Source organism: Athene cunicularia (assembly GCF_003259725.1).
Source record: "Athene cunicularia isolate RWA chromosome 3 unlocalized genomic scaffold, athCun1 chr3_part1, whole genome shotgun sequence".
Taxonomy (NCBI): domain Eukaryota; kingdom Metazoa; phylum Chordata; class Aves; order Strigiformes; family Strigidae; genus Athene; species Athene cunicularia.
Window position 1 is genome coordinate 81,037,029 of NW_020799097.1, and position 20,644 is coordinate 81,057,672.

At 34.7% G+C, this 20,644-nt stretch overlaps 1 protein-coding gene across 3 annotated transcripts in view; it reads right to left on the reverse strand.

The window, feature by feature from the left end:
* SIPA1L2 (signal induced proliferation associated 1 like 2) overlaps positions 1-20,644 on the reverse strand; it is a 120,185-nt gene that overhangs the window by 62,237 nt on the left and 37,304 nt on the right. For all 3 annotated transcript variants that reach the window (XM_026844913.1, XM_026844914.1, XM_026844912.1), the window contains exons 3-6: positions 15,464-15,597; positions 13,967-14,155; positions 8,032-8,206; positions 2,327-2,430 (exon numbers count right to left, since the gene is read on the reverse strand). In XM_026844913.1, coding sequence (XP_026700714.1) covers positions 2,327-2,430; positions 8,032-8,206; positions 13,967-14,155; positions 15,464-15,597 — 602 coding nt within the window. The remainder of the gene's footprint in view (positions 1-2,326; positions 2,431-8,031; positions 8,207-13,966; positions 14,156-15,463; positions 15,598-20,644) is intronic.

A 20,644-nucleotide genomic window follows, 5' to 3' on the forward strand; every position in this document is an offset into this window, starting at 1 on the left:
TGTGGTCTTCAGCATCTAAAACGTCTCAAGGAAAAAGACCTAATCGAATTTTATCCTAGCTTAACAGAAATAACATTGTTGATACATTTCACACTTCAATATGTATTTTGGAATTTAACAGTAATAGAACATTAACAAATTATTATAGATCCCTTTTGCACATTAAGGCTGGCTAAATTCTAGTCATTTGGGTGCACTTGTCACATTTAAGACAGTGTCCTTTCTGTGCAAATATTGCTAGATCCCAGCACCTAAAAAAATAATGTGGTAGGTCTTCAGATAGGCATACTACTTGAACTTGAAAAACTGACACATTCTTCTGATCCCAAGAAAGACATGAATAACAACATGGTGCTTCTACTAAATATTGAACCCATTAGAGTGACAATTATGAGAGCTTACTAAAACACTGTGGAAAGGAGTGCTTGTTGCTGGGGAAAACAATAGAGTTAAAATTGGAAGATTCTGCTGTACATAAGAATCATCACCTGACTATAAAGACAGATACTTAAGGAAATGACAAGAATGAAAGGAAGGCACAGGAAGAATTGAAAGGACAGTAATAGAGGGTGGCTGAGCAACACAGCAGTGAAGCTGACAAACAGCAAACAATTATGAAAATTAGTGGATCATGGCAAGAGGATATCCTGTTCTCACAAACAAGGGAAAATCGTAAAAGACAACAACAAAAGTAATAAACTCCAAGTAAGGCCATATTTACTGTCAGTGCCTGTGATTAGCTATGAAAATACTAATTTTTTCCTTTTAAGGCAAGCTCATTCAGTGTATTATATCTTCTTAATACTGTACAGTTTTCCCTATTAACAGTCAAAGATTTCCCTTTCCAGTCAAAGATTGTTATGACTGATTACAGACAGAATAACTCTGAGTGTGTTTACTAAATTAACCCTGTATTGTAATAAGGTATAAGTGCAAGTTTAGAGAAGTAGAACAATCTCAAATCAGTGATGATGATCCGATACCTTGATTACTAGCTAGTAGCACAGTTGAGTGTGTGATACAGCTGAACATTCTGTCTCCTGAAATCTACACATTTTAAGATGTGAGTCATCTAAACATTCATATTATTCATATAGTGAAGAGTTTGTCTTCTGAGTCCTAATTTAGTTTCTTTAAACCACATCTAAATCCTGAGTGTAATAGAGTAAAATTTGCAGTTTACTTAACTGTTCACTTGAAACAGCTCTTCAAACAGTTCAGAACATTACGCACTGACTATTTAAAATACATAAATACACTATATATTTTTTTCCATTTCAATTTTCATTTATCCTTTCTCAAGAATTTTAATCTTTTATCTTTTTCTTACTGCCTTGACACATCTTATTTTCTTCCCACACGACCTACTGATAGGGTAGACATGAAAGATACAACTCACATATGGTTTAACAATCAGTAACCATCTTTTGTATGCTGTTCAAAAAGAGTGAGATAGATAGCTTCCTTTTTTCATGACAACCCTCCAAAATTACTGAAATCTTGCACAGCAATGAGATAATATTCTAAAACTAAATAAATAAATACAACTTTTATTTTTGCAGACCCAGAAAAATGTACAGTAGTAGCACAGAAAGTTACAAATTATCATTAGTCTGACATAAGAGCAATACTTTTTTTTTTTTTAAAGTGTTAATGTTGATATATTATACCAAATGTGCTTGTACTTTTAAATTCAATCGCAAGAAACATCAGAGACAGGCAAGACAAAGTAACCTTACTGGTGCACTGCACACTTTGGATGCTGTGCTGGTTTTTAGCCATCCTTAATGCTTTAAAGATATTCTGAATTATTACATAAACAAAGTGAATTCTCCAGAAATAAAATTAAGTATACTGCAGTTTTCTGTCTTCGCAACCAGACACCTTGAAGGACACATTTAAGTATTTATTACTAAGATGACACATTAATAAACATTTCAAGATCTGTAATATAAGGATTAAGTGGAATCATTCTAAAAATCTTATTACATGCATATTTTAACCATGCCTATTTTCAAGCTTCAGTCCATTCAATGTTAAAATATACATAAGATGTATATCCAGTCTGAACTGAAAGTAACTCATTCAGCACAGGCAACATTACCTTTTAATAATACAAAATGGGGGAGACAGGACAAGTTCCTGCATTATATAATACAAAAATCCTATGAGATTTCTATTGCTTGACAATATTTCAAGAAAAAATATACAATTCAGTCATACTTCATATAAAATAATTAAGTTTTAAAACAGTATTACTTTAAAAAAACCCCTCAATGTCAAAGACTTATAATGTAAAACTACAATGAAAAGTTAAAAACCATACCTGTTGCCTGTTACTGGGCATATATGGAAGCATTGTTGATACATGAAACATTAACTCATAGTCTTTATAGGTAGTATAGAGGGAATGAGTTCCTGTTGAATCAGCTGAAAATGAATTTAATCACAAGAAGGTCAGTAAAACAGAACATTCATAGTACTTTTTAGAATACCAGTCTTTGCATGTTACAATTTAAATCCATTAATGTCATTCATAACTTTTTTCAGTAGAACAAACCCAGTTTGCATCAGCTAATCATCTACTTTTTAGTTTCATATTATGACCCAAAAGAGTATTGCAAGAAACTGTCCAAAGAGTTTTCTGTCTATGAGGATTAAATGACCTATTTTTGAATATTTTGGCATCTCATGAAAAAAGAAAAAAGATTTAGCTACCCGAGGATAATTTTATGTAATATGTATTTTCATTATTTAAAACATTAATAAGGACAATTGAGTAATCCCATACTTTACCAAAAATAAATTGACAATGCTATGTCAAATCTGACATTAACACCATACTGCAGAACAGACATTTTTAAAACATAATACATTGTAGTACAATGTTAAATCATTTTATTGGGAATTTTCAGATCTTTTAAAATGAATAGAATACATTTCATATATGATATTACTTAATATTTTCATTTATTTTATTTAAGTTTATTAATAGAGTTATCATTTCAGAATGTTTACAGCAAATTAGATGAGTTTTACTCTTTAGTCATAAATTAATCCTTTTCATTTACATTCTTTAATATGTATGGATTATTTAAGTAAGTACAATTAACTTTAAAGCCGGAGATTACGAACATGCTAATGAGTCAAGACAACTATCAAATTTTCTTCTCTTTTTCCACGTTCAGTCATTTTTAAAATATAATTTTGTATTTTATACACAAATAAACATTCTCCGGTACACTCTTCCACACACTCTTTAAGGTTTGGGGGGGTTGTTTTAAATAATAACTGTATTCCAAAAGAAAATTGATTGGCCATGTTAGTTATCCAGTTAAAAGTATATAAACATACACATAACTGTAAAATTCAGCAGTAACCATACTGTATCTGCAGCCCTTGATCTGAAAATATTTATGCAGGTGTATAATTTCGAACAGATTCACGTTACAACTGGCTTCATCAGCTATCTTTGTATAATAATAATAATCTTAACTTCTTTTATTAATATTGATGCAATATAAATTACAGCTAGATAAGAAATAGGGAGCATAATTTCCACTGAAGTTTCTTACTTAAATGTTGCTAGAAGAAAGCACGTATTATTGCACTCCCCTATATTAATATCTTTGTTGAAAATATAATTCCATTATAACCTTTCCATGGCATTTTAGAAAGACAGAGTTTTGAAGACGTAGCATGAAATAAATTATCTTGTGAAATACAAGTATCTGCCTGAACAATACTGATCTCAGCAACCCTGCTTCCTGACTCCTTTTGCAATTAGATATTAAAGTCAAATTACCTTGAACAGACATTTCACAAAACAGTGTCTTTAAATACTTACTACAGAGAGGCAATTCCTTACCCTTAAACCAGTGCTTTCTTAATAGAACATCCTACTTAGCTGAATACTTTTGATTTAGCACCTTGCCTTTGGGAATGAGCTAGCAAGTTTTTCTTCTGAAATGTAGTCCCTTACACTAAGCAAGCTGAAATCTTCTAACTCAACAGATGCTTCACTGAACATCTACTAAGGCCCACCGTGATTAAATTTACATAACAGTTGCTACTACAAACGTTACTCTGCTAACAATTTTAGTGAAAAAAAATATATCTGTGCTGACATTTTTGCACCTCATTCCTTTCTAAACATTAGTTTCATTTCACAAAGTTTGAGGAAAAATTTGCTAAACTTTTTTTTCAGTTATGAAACATTTCTGGTTTTCAGAAAAGCATATCAAACAAAAGCGAAACATCACTATTCCTCTGTAGATATAAAATTGCAGCATTTCCTCAATCCCATTCACCTTCATTTCCCTCTTTACAGGTACAAGGAAATTAAATGCAAACATAATCCAATTTATCCGTAATATAACTAAATTACATCACTAAATTACAAATGAGAATATTAATGTTCAAATAATAACATATTAATGCTTAATTTATAGTAGATGGAGATGTTTTAAAACACATTCTAAAAAAATTATACAGTGTTGAATTGGTAAAGTTTCCTCTAATTTTCCTGGGTTTTGATCTTGGGATTTAGAATTGCATGCCATTAAAAAAGCACTAAAGAAGGGCAGCAAAGAGTTTGTAGTTAATATATTCCACATGTTCTTCACATTTGCACTGGGTCTGGCTTGGATGGAGTTAATTTTCTTCATAGCAGCCCATACGGTGCTATGTTTTTCATACGTGATCAAAACAGTGTTGATAACACACGAATGTTTTAGCTATTGCTGAACAGTGTCTGAACAGCATCAGGGCTTTCTGTTTCTCACACTGTCCCCCACCCCACCCTGGCGATCATGCTGGGGGTGTGCAAAGGTTTGGGAGGGGACGCAGCCAGGGCAGCTGACTCGGATTGACCAAAGATGTATTCCATACTATATAATGTCATACTCTGCAATAAAACTAGACTGGGGGGAGCTTTTCCATGGTGGGAACCCCTCTGCTGATGGAAGGTGGCAAGTGATTGTCTTTACATCACTTGGTTTTTGGGGGGGAGGGTTGTTGATTGTTGTGGGGTGGTGGTTTTTGGGGTGGTGTTGGTGTTTGTGTTTTTCCTTTCTTTCCTTCACTTATTGAACTGTCCTAATCTCAACCCATAAATTTTTCCTTCTTTTCCCCTTCTGATTTTCTCCCCCATCCTGTTGGGGGGTGAATGAGCAAGCAAGTGGATGGGGGCTTACCTGCCTGACAGGTCAACCCACCACAACATTCTACATTCTATATTCCATAAGAAATGGACCAATTAATTACTTAACAAAATATTAAATAAACAGACCAATTTTTTTAAAATTAACTTTTTAAAGAAAAAAACCCACAGTCAAATATATGAAAAATAGAAAAAAACTTAATAAATGTGAATCCTACAAAAACTGAGCAAGAAATATTACTGAAACATTATGCCTACTAAAAATGTAGCTGCTAGATATGAAATTATTACACTATTCTGAACCTGCAGGCAGTCAAATCAATGTATTATTCAATTATAAATAAGACATGCAGTAATACTTGTGGCATATTAAAAAAAAAAAAAAAAAAACCCACATAAAATTATAGTAAGTCAATATTTCGCATTTCATATAAAATTGAAGATTATATCTTTGTGAACAGTCTTAATTCCATTCTGTTTGTTGCAAACTATGAGAACATATTATGACAGACCAATATTGTTAATGGCACATAGCATGAGTAAAACATTATGTTGCTGAATGATATGTACACAACAACAATCAGCAATGTACATTCATACTGAAGCATGGCAAATATAGAAACCGAATTTGTTTGACAGACCAGCATATATTTTCATATGTACAAATTATTAGGGGATAGTCAGTCATGCTCTGACTGGGGAAAAAAAGCAAAAGCAAAACCAAAACACCCCTTACTCCTTTGAATTTTTCATCCCTATTTATCAGTTCATCCCAGAAGTCTGACAACCACAGCACGTTAATAAATATTTCTACACAGTAATTTGAAAAATGAGTTATTATTCTGTACTGAAATAGGATGCAATAGTCTTTATCAAGCCTGAATTATTAAAGTGAAACAAGCATGGATTTAAGCAAAGAAGCAATAATGTTAACAAAAATAAATGTGGTACTTATGCAGGTTGACAGGGCTATGGAATTGCAGCTTTCCCACCTTGTAAGTCATAAATTAGAAACTGTCATAGGATTTGGGTCACTTTTTTTCACCATTTCCCACCACTGCCAGAGATGGAGAATGTGAAAGATTTCTTGAGTTGAAAAGCTGGTCTCCCTTCATTACAAAACCATGAGGTTTTATCACCAACTTCACATATCTCATTTCCTGCTGGTGAGATTGGCCTATGGACAGTTTATCTGCACTGGGTATCAACCACAATGTACATGCACTAGACATTTCCAAAAATTCCTAATACAAATTATTAAGTCTCTCTCCTAATGCTTTACAGGAGATGACAGTCCATCAGGTCACTACCAGTTTAATAACAGAAGATAAATCCTTTTATGACTATGACACTGATCAGTGTTCAAATGTACCATTTTGAAAAAAAATAAAATCCAGATATATTCCAGCTAAATGAAGACTGATGTTGATGTAGCAAACACATGCAAGAGATTCCTAAGAACCAGGCTAGATCAGGTGGATAAGTGGCAGGAGGAACAGAGAAGCAAATAAGGGAACATATTGATTCTTAAATCTACATGACCATTTGAAAGACAAAATATCCCTTGCAAGAAAAGATGATCTTCCCTTAATTTCCTTTAAGCACACCTTTTCTAAGCTTCCTTCTTGGCAACTTATCCCTAACAGTTCAAGGAACTTTCCTATTCGATTAGAAGAGTAAGTAGAATACACACATGAGTAGCAGGATTTAAGTTTAAAAAGATGTACTACATATCCCTTTTCTGTTGTACACAGGCCATATACAGTATATATTCAAAAAATCTGTTTTCAGGATGTAATACGCAAGCTACAGCAAAAGTAAGGATGCAAATCAAATCACAGAGTCAGAGAATGGTTTGAGTTGGAAGGGACCTTTAAGGTCATCTAGTCCAACTCCCCTGCAAAAAGTAGGGACGTTTTTAACAAAGGTGGCTCAGAGCCCCGTCCAGCCTCACATTGAATGTTTCCAGGGATTGGGCATCTACAGCTTCTTTGGGCAAACTGTTCTACTGTTTCACCACCCTCATTGTAAAAAATTTCCTTATATCTAGTCTTTATATCTATAAAAATAGTATGTTACAATAAAGTAGACCACAGCTCATAGAGATCAGTTGTCAAAATCCCGTTAAAACTACATTAAACTAAGAATGTATTAAGTTAAATTTAAGGGCAGTGAAAAGCAGTGCTAATAGTGAAGTACATGAACATATTATTGACTTTTAACAGCAATACTTCAGTTCCTATTTTTGCTACAAAGTCCACAAATTTGTACAATTAAATTATTATACTATTACACTTAAAGAAACTGAAAGACCTGAGGAAATGGTGGTAATAATACAGTTGTTAAGTAGGTGAATGTTTATCAACTGCCAAATGACAACAGGCTTACTGCGCATGTGTGAGAAACTAGAAAACTGAGAAAACTTGATTGCTCCTCAAATATAAACTTCAATATGTATGTTGATTAAAAAGAAGCACAGAAGTACAGCTGAAATAAGGAAATTGGTCCCTTGTCATGACTCCATATTTTGAAATATATATCTTTTCTTTTGCTCTTTTAAGAATAGGATGCTAAAGTGTAGTGGGGAAATTCTGAAATATATAAAAAATATCACTCACACAGTATGACTTTAAGTGTAAACAAATGAAATAAGTTGCTCTGATTTTCACTTCTACCAATGCCACAGAAAAAGTAAATAATCTTTCAGACAAGGTGTGATACATGCTCTTATCATATGCTTCATTTTCCTCATTTGCCATATAACCTTACTAATAAAAACCTAAATTCAAGAGCATGAAAAAACAAAACAGGATTTGCAGAAGATTAACTGGATAATTATAGCTTCTACCATACATTGGAAACAAACTTACTTTTATTATCCAGCTGAGCCCTGTATTTACTAAATCCTTTTAGCCGTACTCTCTGGCCCAGCAGATCAAGGAACTCTTCAAAAGCTGGTCCTGCCATCTCATTGTTATACATTTCTTCCTCTGTGCTTTGGCCTGCTTTGCAATAAAGGATACCAATCTTATGTTGAAAACTCAGCTTAAAAAAAAAAAAAAAAAAAAAAGAAAGGAAAAAATTACAGAAGCAAAAGAAAGTCAATACTAGAACAAATATTAACAATTAAAATATTAACACTATTATAACCCCTGGCAGAAGTTATCTGAAAGTGAAAAAATAAGTGTTCTGATTTGGTAAATTAAGTCACCACAGAAAGTAAAAAAAACCCAAACCAAAAACCAAATCACACACTCACACACACCACAGCAAATATCTTGAAAGAAAACTGGATTGTCATTATCCAAACACAGATAAAAGCAGTACATGAAGACTTTTGCCTTAAATCAGTTATCTATAAAAGCACACTCTACTGCATGTTATGAGAACTTTAATTGGCTATTTCTGTATAACTATCTTCTTTCCCACATTCAAAACAAGGTGAGGTTTTTTTCCTTTATTTCTACACTTTAAAGTTCAGTGCAGTTCAGTTAAACAGGCCCTGAGAACAGTAATTTCTGTTATATGTAATCTTTTACCATTCCCATAAAATTTGGCCACTGTTAAAAATTATTCCCAATTGTCAAACTTATACTTCAATCTAGAAATCAGATTGCAGTTAGTTTTGTTAAACAAACTAGAGTCTCAACTCTAGAACATTAAAAAGAGATAACTTTATAAAAAAATAAATACAAGTATAAAAAGAGATAAAGAGTGTTGTCTTGTTTTCTTAGCTATTTATGTGTACTTAAGATGACAAATAGGAAACCTCCATGTGAATGGATTAGTCCTATTATTCTTAACTGACAGCTTTTAGTGCTTCACAAACTGACAGAGACCATCAGTCACTTACGACATTTATCTATATTTATGAGTCAAATCAACTCTCCAGCTGTAGACTTCTCTTAATCAAACTTCAGGATTACTGTCTAAAATGTGTGTTATACAAAGACAGTATATATTCTTACTACAGCAAAGGTGTCTAGAACAGTCTGCTTCATCTTAGTCATATGTAACACACGGTCTTCCATGTTACATATATCGTAAAACTCAAAACCATAGACATGCTATTGTACTGATGTTTTACCACAGCAATTTTGAGGAAAAACTATGAGACTGCTACAATGTTGAGTCAAGAAAACATACATACATGAAAGAAGAAAGTGTCAAAAATATAATTTGACTTCAAATAATCCTTAACCTTCCCTCTTCAATAAATGCTACATTTCTCCAATATAAGTGGTGAGTTGTATATAAGACAGTTGCTGATAGTCAATTGCAAAAAAAAAAAAAAGGAAAACCACTACCTAAATCCTCATCAACCCTGGAAAAAGAAAAGCTTTTACTATGCTTTTACTAACCTAGCTTTCTGTGTTTTCATGACGATACTGCTTTTTTAAGCCAGTATTCTTTCTTTGTCTCCCATGCAATTCAAGATTTAACTTGACAGCATTCTTGGTTTAACTATTTATTTCAGGAATAACCAACACAAAAAATCCCCAAGATGTCCAAGTTAATGAAGATTTTTGAAAGCCATAGACAGAATCATTGACACTATGAATCTCACACCCAAAAGGTAAATGTATTAAAATGAAGTAACAGGGAAATACTAGACTATTAAAGTCAAAAGCAAAACACTTCATAAGATCAACTGGGCCCAGAGTTCTCTTCTTACTATGAAGTTAAGCCTATCAGTAGGACAATTTCTTCTTATTTTAACTAGTAAAACCAGGTCTAACTCAGTGATTTCAGCAGATCTGTATTCATAGCTATGCACAGTACAGAATTTGCTCTACTGGTACAGAAAGCCTGCAGCACAGCAGGAATGAGTAATGTATGATGGCAGCCCTCCCACCTCTCTGATGAGCCCCAGTCCATCCTCTTCCTTTGACAACTGCTTTATGTAGGGGTGAGCCCTTGCAGTACAAACTCTGGTAGGAAGCCACTGACCGTGGAGTAGTTAGGAACAAAGCACAGGCTTAGTAAGGACAGCCATGAGGAACGGTGCTGCAATAAGTTCTCACCCAGGCAGCCCAAAACACAGAAGAACTAGGAGCTGTGCCAAAGTTTGATGTGGAATGGTAGGGGTGAAATAAAAGGAGATTCTGAGCTATGGATGCACTGAGTCAGACTGGTGAACTCTGGAGCAGGGCAGGGTTAAGATACCAGCATGCTCTTGCATTTCCTTTTGACTGGCATTAGATGCTATCCATCCAGAGAGCTTCCTTGTTTTATCCCTATTTTGAAGCACTGCCTGGAGAGAGTTAGGTATTTAACAAAAAGTTCAAGATTGCACACTGGTCACTATCGTATTCAGTGGAAAGCTAGCACAGACGTTTCATGGAGGAAACTGGAAGAGAACTGGTTATATGAATATTGGATTACAGGAAGCAGTGCTATGACTTGACACTCCCCAGCAGAGACTTAAAATGATTGTGAGCACACTGCCACCTCTGTCCCAGCTCTGTGTCAAACAGTTTAGCTTAAACCACAGAGAATTTAAGTTAATTTCCTTGACTTCACACTAGAATTGAGGGGTGGAGAAGTTAAATGGTAACTGAGCCACCAACAACAGAGGCAACAACTAGCAGTAAAGAAACACCCAGTCAAAATATTTGGTCTAGAAATACACAGTCACACTCCTTCATTCTTTCTGAGGACACCAGTCATTCCCGAATTTGTTCATGAGTATCAATATAATTCTGAACAGGAGTGAAGTATTCTTCTCTACCTTTCAAAACAACCTACCATCTCATGGTTTAAACATTGTCCTAGGAGACATTGAAGATGAGGATCTGAAACTCCCCAGCCCACAGCAGTAATTAATCCTGGGTTTTCACTTCATGGACAAGAACTGTAAACACTAGGCAATTATGTACAAATTTGATTCTACCAATACCACTATTCCTAACAAAGGCAGCAGCTGCAAGCTCATTTGCAGTAATCTGAACCTTCTACCTGTGTGCTAGCAGCACCCAAGACTGTGAAATTTGAACAAAAGGACTCTCACGCCAAGATCACGGGGACCATGCAGAATCAGAAATCGAGGTACCTTTAGAACATTAATGCCCATGAAAGAAGTAACTAAATGATCTTTGGTAGGATCTTCTTATGTGGCATGTTTAACTGGCATGAAAAGCAATCAGAATATTTAATACTGATAATATTTTCCAGCCTTGAAATAGTACCGCACGCTTATTCAAGTTTTTTAAAGTAAGTAATTGCAGACATGGTTCCAATTTCATGATTTCTAAATTAGAAATTTTACATTTGATGTAACACTGAGAACAATTTCATAATGTGAAATCAGAAAATAATTTCTAAATCCATTTAGCTACTTAGGTATATGATATGTATTAAAGGTGCATAGCAGTCCTTCCTGACTCAAAATTACTATGTTCTAGTCAAAATCAATCACTGCTGAAGCTTGGCATCTTGTCATCTTCTTGTATAGTATAGATTCTTTATCATGTAACAACAACTTGTTGACTTTCATCATGTGAAGATTTTAGAGTTTTTCTGTCAAGGAACTTCAAAAGATTAGGCACTCAATAGTCACTAAATATTGCTTCAATCAAAGTTCCCAATTTGTTTGGGCTTTTTGTAAACTTCAGCCTTTGACCTAGAGAGAAGTGAATATCCCCAGAGGGATGTGAGGGGAACCAGAAAGCATATATATACAATAAACCACCATTAACAGAAATGGGGAGGGGGAATTAGGGGTGAATTAGAGAGAGGTAAAAAACAAAATAAAATATATAAATATAAATAGTTGGCTTTTCTTGTCAATTGTAAATCTAATGCTGATCATCATATTACAGAAGAAATTTGGAAAATACAGATTCTTTATTTCTATATTCAAATTAGGTCAACCATCCAATTTGTGTCTACCTTCTACTGTTATTTTTGAGACAAATTTTAGCCACACGTCTCCTCAATAATCCATACTAGATTTCACTAAAAACTATGAAACAGGTAGAAAATTAAATCAAAACACCAAAATAGCCTTCAGTCTGCTGAGGAACTATGCAAACATTTAATACACTGTTACGCAAAATGGATATTATTCTGTTGACATTATTAATCCTCTAGATCATGATTTGTATTTTTAAATTCATGACACTTCACAGCCAGTCACCTTCAGTTGCCAAGCATAATTTTTTTTCTATTTCCTTGATTAATAAACTGAAAGCATCAAGAATGTAAGAGGATTAAAAGCATAAATAGATCTCATGCCAGTTCTACACACAGCTTTCTGTCTATGTTCAAGTAATTATCTCATAATAAGCAGCACTTAATATACATTAATATTACTTTTTGCCTGGTGACAGCCCATTTCACAACAGGATTCAATTTTCAGCATTGATCACCCAAAATAAAAAGAAGTGCTATGTACTGCTGTTCCTCAAAATTAGGAGCTGATGATTAAAGAATCACTTTGGTCAGTTCAGTGGACAATCTTCATTTCCAATTCTAGGAAGTATTTATTGTGAGTTTGGGAAAGGTCAGGTCAAATAAAGTAGTACCCTATACTGCCTAGAACATATTGCCCCTCTGAGCAGTGGATATTATTCATTAGATTAACCTAAAATCACTCTGGAGCTCAAACAGGAAAGACAGAGAACAATAGAGATGTGCAACAGTACATCAGGAACTTTTAAGATTCAGAACAGAGTGCTTCTGATATCCCTTCGTTGTTTTACCAAAAGAACTGACAAACACAGGAGAAAATAAGAACATTTGGCAAAATGAGCTTACGATTAGAAGTCCTCTTCAAAGACTACATTGAACAAAAGTAGTAAAGTATACATAGAGAATTAGTTTATCAATTCACCCCAAAAAAAAGCAATTCTCTTCCTCTGTCTACATTTACTTGGTTTTGAGCAATTGTTACAGTCACAAGCGAAGACAGAAGAATTCTGGTAGACATCACCAATGTTAGGCACAATCACTACATTCAAAACTGAACTAGCATTAAAAAACTAATTATAACATCATCATAGTCAACTGGATCCATCAGCTGATTCAACTTCAACAGATACATACTGACTTTTGCTTAGAAAGTGTAATCTTCACTTTAAACAGTTTTTTAAAAACATGCTTTTCAAAAGTGATTTAAAAGCCATCACAAGCCTGTCTTTCACAAAATATTCAGAAGCTACAAATTTAATCACTAGCTTTGAATGAAGCAAATTCACTTTACTGAACCCAATAGGGCTCACCATTTTCTCTCCAAATTTAAGCCATATGAGTATTTCACTGTCATGCAGTTTATTCATTAGTCTCAATCACAATTTCAGTTGTTTGAACCCCGAAACATTCTATTCTAGTAAGACTACTGCAAGTTAATCGGAAAACACTATTGTACAAAACAACCCAGAATTTTAGATGGAAAGACTTAATATGCTTTTGCCTCCTTACCTATACCTATACATATAAATAAAATGTTAGATCTGTTTTCATTTGCATTCAGCATTTTTACACATTGAAGTGCAAATCCAGATTGGAAAACCACTTCTTACCAACAATAAAATTTAGTTATAATCTTTCTCTCACTCACTCATCTAAAGAGAATCTCCATAGACCAATAATTTTTTTCCTAAGCTGCAATGTATTTTAAAAATAATTTGCTTAGAAAAGAAAACCTTGTTTTGTCCATGAAAATACACAAGTATCTCCAAAACCAAGAAAGTGAACAGTTTGCATTACAGATCCATGTTTATTAACACTGCCTGCAAAATATTTAAGATAATCGTATTTTTTTTTAGATAAATAGTCTTTATAGAAAAGTCATTTGCTACATACCCCTTGTTCATCTAGTTTAAGCAGCTGTTCAGGTACTTTGGGTGAGTTGGAAGCCTGCCTCAGGCACTGAATACTCAGCTCTGGTATTACATACTCTAGTACTTCTTTGAGAGGCAGACCTCTTGCCGTGCCATGCCGAGCAGTGGATGGTATAGCATCTTCTAAAATTGCTCCTCTAAGTGTAGTAAGCTGCAGTAAAACACACAAAAACTTTTAGTTCTGATACTACAATGACTTTTAAAGATATAAACTTCAGGTTTTAGCAAAAGCATGGAAAATATAATTGGAAAAATAGATTATTTTTTTTTTTAACCAATAAAAAGATTATTAAATAACTTAAAGAGGAGAGAGGCTCTTATTGTCTCAGTAACAAATATATATTTGTTTTAAAGAAATTCACTGATCATATCATTAACTTATTCTGACTCCTAGGACTATTACCTTTTTTAAAAAATATTTTAAATGACAGGAAAACCAAAATGTCTTCATTTTAATGCCATACTGCCCTAGACACAGTAGTTGAATGTGGGGTTGGACAGGTGAGGTAAACCACAGCTTATGGCACCTTCATTTAACCCATCCACCTATTTTTTAAACCATACTGCTTTTTCTTCATTTGATTTCTCAAAAAGAGAGTAATTTCTAGAAGCAAGTCAGCTGAATCACCTCTCTACACATACATACAGAGAAACCCCTTTTTGGCAATAAAAGAAAAACCTAGTCTAAAAAAATTTATATGCATCTGTTTCTATATCTATTTGTAAAAGCACGTGAGCCCAGAGATATCAGGAAGTCTAGATAACACTTCTTTATGTCCTAATCACAATAAAAAGCAATAGTCCTATGGACTATGCAAGCATATAATTGCTTGCTGTAATAATAACATTGTGTATTTTCATAAAATTAAAGCTAATTGCTGTGATAAAGAAATTAGCTTTCAAGAGATGCTAATTCACTTGAAATAGAAGTTGAGATGTGTCCTTCCACAACAATAAGTGAGCTATTTTTTCAAATAAGACACCTTCCATAAGTCATGTATGTAGAAGTATATAAAAACATCTCACAGAAAAAAACTTCTAAGTACTTTGAAACAAAAGAAAAAATACAAATAAATCGTGGTACTAGTTTTCATAGTTTTTTCCCTCCCTTTTTCTCTGCATTTCTTAACCTTTTCTTTCTATCATTAAAAATTAACATCAAGCAGCTTAATCCAACCTTATCTTCAGCTTTGTTCTTATCATCTGTTCCCTTGTTTGTCCCCACTGCAGTTCCCTTCAGCCAACTTAGATCCTTTTGGGTGCCCTCTCAAAATGAGAAAAATTTTATACAGTACACAAGAGGAAAACTTTGTTCCAGGAGCAAATACATTTACTAATGGTACAAGAATCATCCCTTTAACAGATTTACTTTCAAAGTTAGCAACATATCCACAAACTAGTATCCTAAGCTCTAAGCAAACTTTTCCATTCCTTTGCAGAATTACTGAAAGAACATTACCTCACTTGTCCTGAAAACTATACGATAGTTGAACTGAGATCCTTCTTTCTCCTTGACATCTTCAACCTTCTCCCTTCGGATGCTGACTGCTACAGGTCCAAGATTTTCATCTATTCCAAAGTAGTTCTGATGCTCTTTTGTACAATAGTGAATGAGAATAGAATAATGAAGTATGAGTCTCTTAGAAAACATTCACCAAATCTCATTAAAAAATTCTACAGCCAGAAAAAAAATATTATTTTTAATTGAGCTATGAGATCTGTAAATACACTGGCTTGTGATCTGAACTGCACAGTAAGTACCTAAATCACAAAATGTTAATTTTGATGAGTAGAATGATTACTCATATCACGTAACTCAAATTACTGCAACTGCTTCTACTATGAAATATTTTTTTACATTTTTTGTTAATATGAAATTAATAATTTTGCTTGATGCTGTAAGAAACTACTTTGGAGAAACTATATCTATATTAAGTCTTCAACAGACGCTAACAGTCTTCAAACAAATAAGGTGCTATGTAGCTTCCTTCATGTCATTCAATTTATTCTTATTTTTATTTAAAGCTTTACATTCGAAGCAGCAACAGTTTTATCAAGTGAAAACTGAGGCTAATAACTCTTCAGTGATGAATAAATAGTTCAGTTCATCCTTGAGCCAACTGGCCCATTCTGGGAGACTAAAGCATTACTGACAGAAGAGGAAGATCAAGTTCTAGACCATTAAGCAGACTAAATACACTCAAGTCCATGGGACCAAATGGGATACATGTTGAGGGAACTGTAAGGCCTCTCTTTACCACATTTGAAAGATCACAGCGAGTGCTTACACTCATCTTTAAAAGGGGTAAGAAAGAGGGTCTGGGAAGCAATAGGCTTATATAGGAATAGCTATACAGTAAACATAAATCTTAGTTCCCAAGGAGATGAAAGAACAAATTCTTATGGAAGACATTTCCAGGCACATGAAAGACAAAAAGATGCTTGGAAACAGCCTGCATAGATGCTATGGTTTGAACTCGGCCAGCAGCCAAACACCACGCAATTGGTCACTCTCCCTTCCCCGCCCAGTAAATGGGGGAAGAGAGTGGAGGGACACAAGGAAACTCACAGGTTGATATGAAAAAAAAAAAGTTTAGTGATTGTAATAAAACAAAACAATAACAATAATCGAAAGTACAAACAGGTAATGCACAATGTGCTTTCTCACCACCCATTGACTAATATCCAGCCCACTCCTGGCCAGCAGTCCTGACAGAACGGAGATCCTGCCACGCCAACAAGAAGCAAGAGAGAACCTGCCTCCTCTATATACTGACCACAACATCACATGATATGGAATACTCCAATGGCCAATCCAAGCATGCACTCCGGCTGTGCCCCCTCCCAGCTCAAGAAAAGTTAACTCTATCCTAGCCAAAACCACGACAATAGATTTATCAGATGCAAATTACACGTGACCAACCCAGGTGCTTTCTACAATGAAATGACTGGCTTTATGGATAGAACAGCAACGTATTTTAGCAATGCTTTTTACAGAGTCTCTCATAGTATCCATGTAACTAAACTGAAAAGACATGGTTTGGACATGCAAATTACAAGGTGGACATAAACTGGCAGGACAGCTGGCCTCAAAGGACTGTGATCAGTAATACAAATTACGATCAGGGGCCAGTTACTAAAAGGGTTATTGAGAGTTGATAGTGGAGCTGTTACTGTTTAATAGTTTTTAAAATTATCCAAATAATGGAATGGAATGCATCCTCAACAAGTTCATGCACATGACCAAGCTCAAGGAGAACAGTTCCTGTATTGGAGGTTAGGGCTGTAGTTGGGTACAACAGGTGAAGGGGAGTAACTGGGCAGGCTTTTAAAAAATGAGTACTATGTGCATAGGACAGATACTGAAATGCACAAACCTTGCAGTATTTTACAAAAGCAGGCAAAGGTGGTTAACTCAGCCACACAAGTAAGGTCCTGTATCTGTAGGGTGTCTGTGCTTCACCTCCCACCCTCCCCTTCCCCTGGAGGCAGCTGCTGCTGACATGGGACAGCTGAGCTGCATGTGAAGCAGCTCCTAACCCGCTGAAGTTTTCAACATGACATGTTAAAACAAACTCTCCCTTTGACAATCTGAAAAAACGGACTGACAAAAATCTTGTGAAGTACAGGCCTTATCTAGAGCAGAACAAGCTCATACAATGATACAGGCCAGGGACAAACTGCCTCAGGAGCAGGTCTTGTAGAAAAGTACTGGGGACCCTGGTGAGCAACAGGAGACACAGCAGTCAGCAGAACCCCCTGCAGAGATGAAGGCTAACCACACTCTGGGCTGCACTGGCAAGAGCATACCAGCAGGTCAGGAGAAGACATTACACCTCTCTGACACTTCTGAGGCCACAAAAGGAGTAGCGCCCAGTTTTGGACAGAGTGGGACAAGGCCAGCAGACAACTACCATGACAATTAAGGGGGTAAAGCATACAATAGATGAGGAGAGGCTGAAGGAGATGGGCTTGTGCACCTGAAGAAGAACAGGTTAATGGGGGGAAATAACTGCAGGATCCCACTAGCTGATGGAGGGGTTATAGAGAAGGTAGAGCAAGACTCTTCTCCAAGGTACAGAGAGAAGGGATAAGATGCAGCCATCACAAGATGCAGCCCTTCATCGAGAGGAATCAAACACAGGAACAGGTTGCCAGGAGAGCTTGTGAAATCTCCATCCTTAGAGATGGTCAAAAGCTAAAGGGACAGCTAAAGGTTAACTGAACAACCTATTCAGAACCTACCTTTAAAGGCAGCTTTAAACAGGGAATTAGACTGGATGACCTCCAGAAATATATTCCAATCCAATTTATGCTATAATTCCATATTTTAATTGTCAATGTAGTAATAGACTAATTTCTCCTATTAGGATTGTCTGGATTAAAAAACACTTTACTAGCATCTTTGAGTTTGATACTTTTTTTTTTTTTTTTTTTTTTTTTTTTTTTTTTTTTTTACACAAGGTATTTATAGAAATGTGTAAGGAAGTTTTTGCAGAATGTCTTTCACTGAGAAGTCATCCATACTCTCAGAATGAATAGAAAAAGACAAAGTTATCTCTAAGTAAATGACAGTCTTTGTCAAATCAACTTTGAATTAAGTTTCTAGGAGCCTTTGAAAAAATTTATCTGTGAAGTATGTGGGTGGCTACAGTCCATCTCTCAGTGGAGAGAAAATAAGTAGCAGCACATTGAAACTAGCATCTTTTTTCTGGAAGGAACACCTGAGATTAAAGGGGCACAGACATTAAATTATTTGCTCATGCTCACCGGTTACATTCCTTCCTCAGCCTAAGCATTCTACCTGCATGGATAAATGACACCTCATGGATTTCAAGGTGTTAAATTAAAACTTTGAGCCTTAATGGCAAATTTATCAAATGGAACCGGATTCTATAGATCAGAGACAGAGATATTGATTCAGAGGCCAAACACTTTCAACAACATAAAAACTCCCCACAGCTGCATATTCAGGCTCTGACAAAGGTAAACTTCTCAGGGTTTCTATAGCCTTTTATTTTGATGTAAATCTAGGAAAGGGTATTACACAGTTACTAGATTACTTGGCTGCAGTATTACTGAGCAGAAAAATGCAAGCATGGCAGATATCTGCTTATTTCTTGTACAATATGAAAGACACAAAACCAAAGATGTTATTTACGTACATTAAAAAAAAAAACAAAACAAAAAAAACCCAAACAGATAAAACAGTTTCAAGAATCAGAATTAAAGAAGCTGAAGTAAATTAAAGAATAGCATGGCTACTGATATTCTGGGATTTGGGGAAAACATTTTTAATTCAAGGCACTTTTAAAAAAAAAAATTCATAAAGCACAAACTCATGAAGTTCATTTAAATGTATTTATGTTGATATAAAAGTATTGACTGGAGAGGAGAGAAGAAAGTAAGTGCTATTCTCTAGCTCTTTAAAGAGAGATGGTAAAATATTCCTCACTTTGTACTTTTTCATTTTGAGGAATAATTGTCAACTTTTCTTCCAATACAGGTCTGACTTATGCAAAACTGAGTTAATAACAAAAGCTTGTTAAGACTGTACAGTTCTTGTAGGACAACTTTCAGTTTCATATCAGCAGATAGGTAAAATAACATATTAAGAAATAGTTGTAACCATCCCCCAAATAAAAAGTATGGTAGTAACAGTCAAGTCTCAAGGTGTTATGAGGATAATTGCACAAGGGGAAAAAGACAAATCAATGATAATAAAAGCATATTTCAATTATCCTTTTTTAAAATCAACATAGCTTTTTTCCCCTTCTCATCCCCTTTTATCACACAAAAATATAGTTCACTAAAGGACACCATTAATAAATCAAAACCATGAGATAAAATAAAATATTCCAGCTTTTACAAACCTTAACTGAAAACTGAGAAGATATTTTCCATAAACATTAACATATTTTACATCAGTCATGTTGGACTGGATGTTAACAATAGTTACAAAGCTTATAAATATGCAGTATAAAACTATAGCTCATTTCAGAAGACACTGAATTCCAAATCTCTCATTTCTTGAAAGGGAATGGAATAATTAGTGCTACACATGCCAGGGTGTTTCTTCTATGCATCTTAAAACAGAAATAAAACTTGTATGCTGACAAGTGCCAATTATAAAACTGTGAACTAAATCAAATATTCAGAAAGTTATTTCTTTTTCATAGATACCTTATTAAAGGCAAAGAAAATTGGTGGCATTACATATGACTCTATATACAAGTGACTATTGTTTTCTAAATTTTTACTTCATCCTTCCACAATTATTTTGCTAAATTCAACTCTGCTATTAAATCTACAATTCAATGAACAATCAGCTAGGAGATCTCCCTGTCATGGAAGAGCATCAAGTAAGACTCAGTATGCATATAAATGTCACTTTTTCTTACATGGCAGCCCAGCACAACAGAAAGACATTTTGGTGCCCAAGGCAAAATGCCCATTTTTTTTCCTCTATCCACAATAAACTTTGCTTAGGTGAGAACTGTGTTCATCTGGAAGTAATCTGGAGACTCCTTCCATGCCTGATCCCTTCAGATAATAGGTACTGAAAATTAAGGTTTTAGTTCCATCAACATGTTTGTCTTGACTTGCTATCTGTCTCATGAGAGCCATCCAAAACAGATTT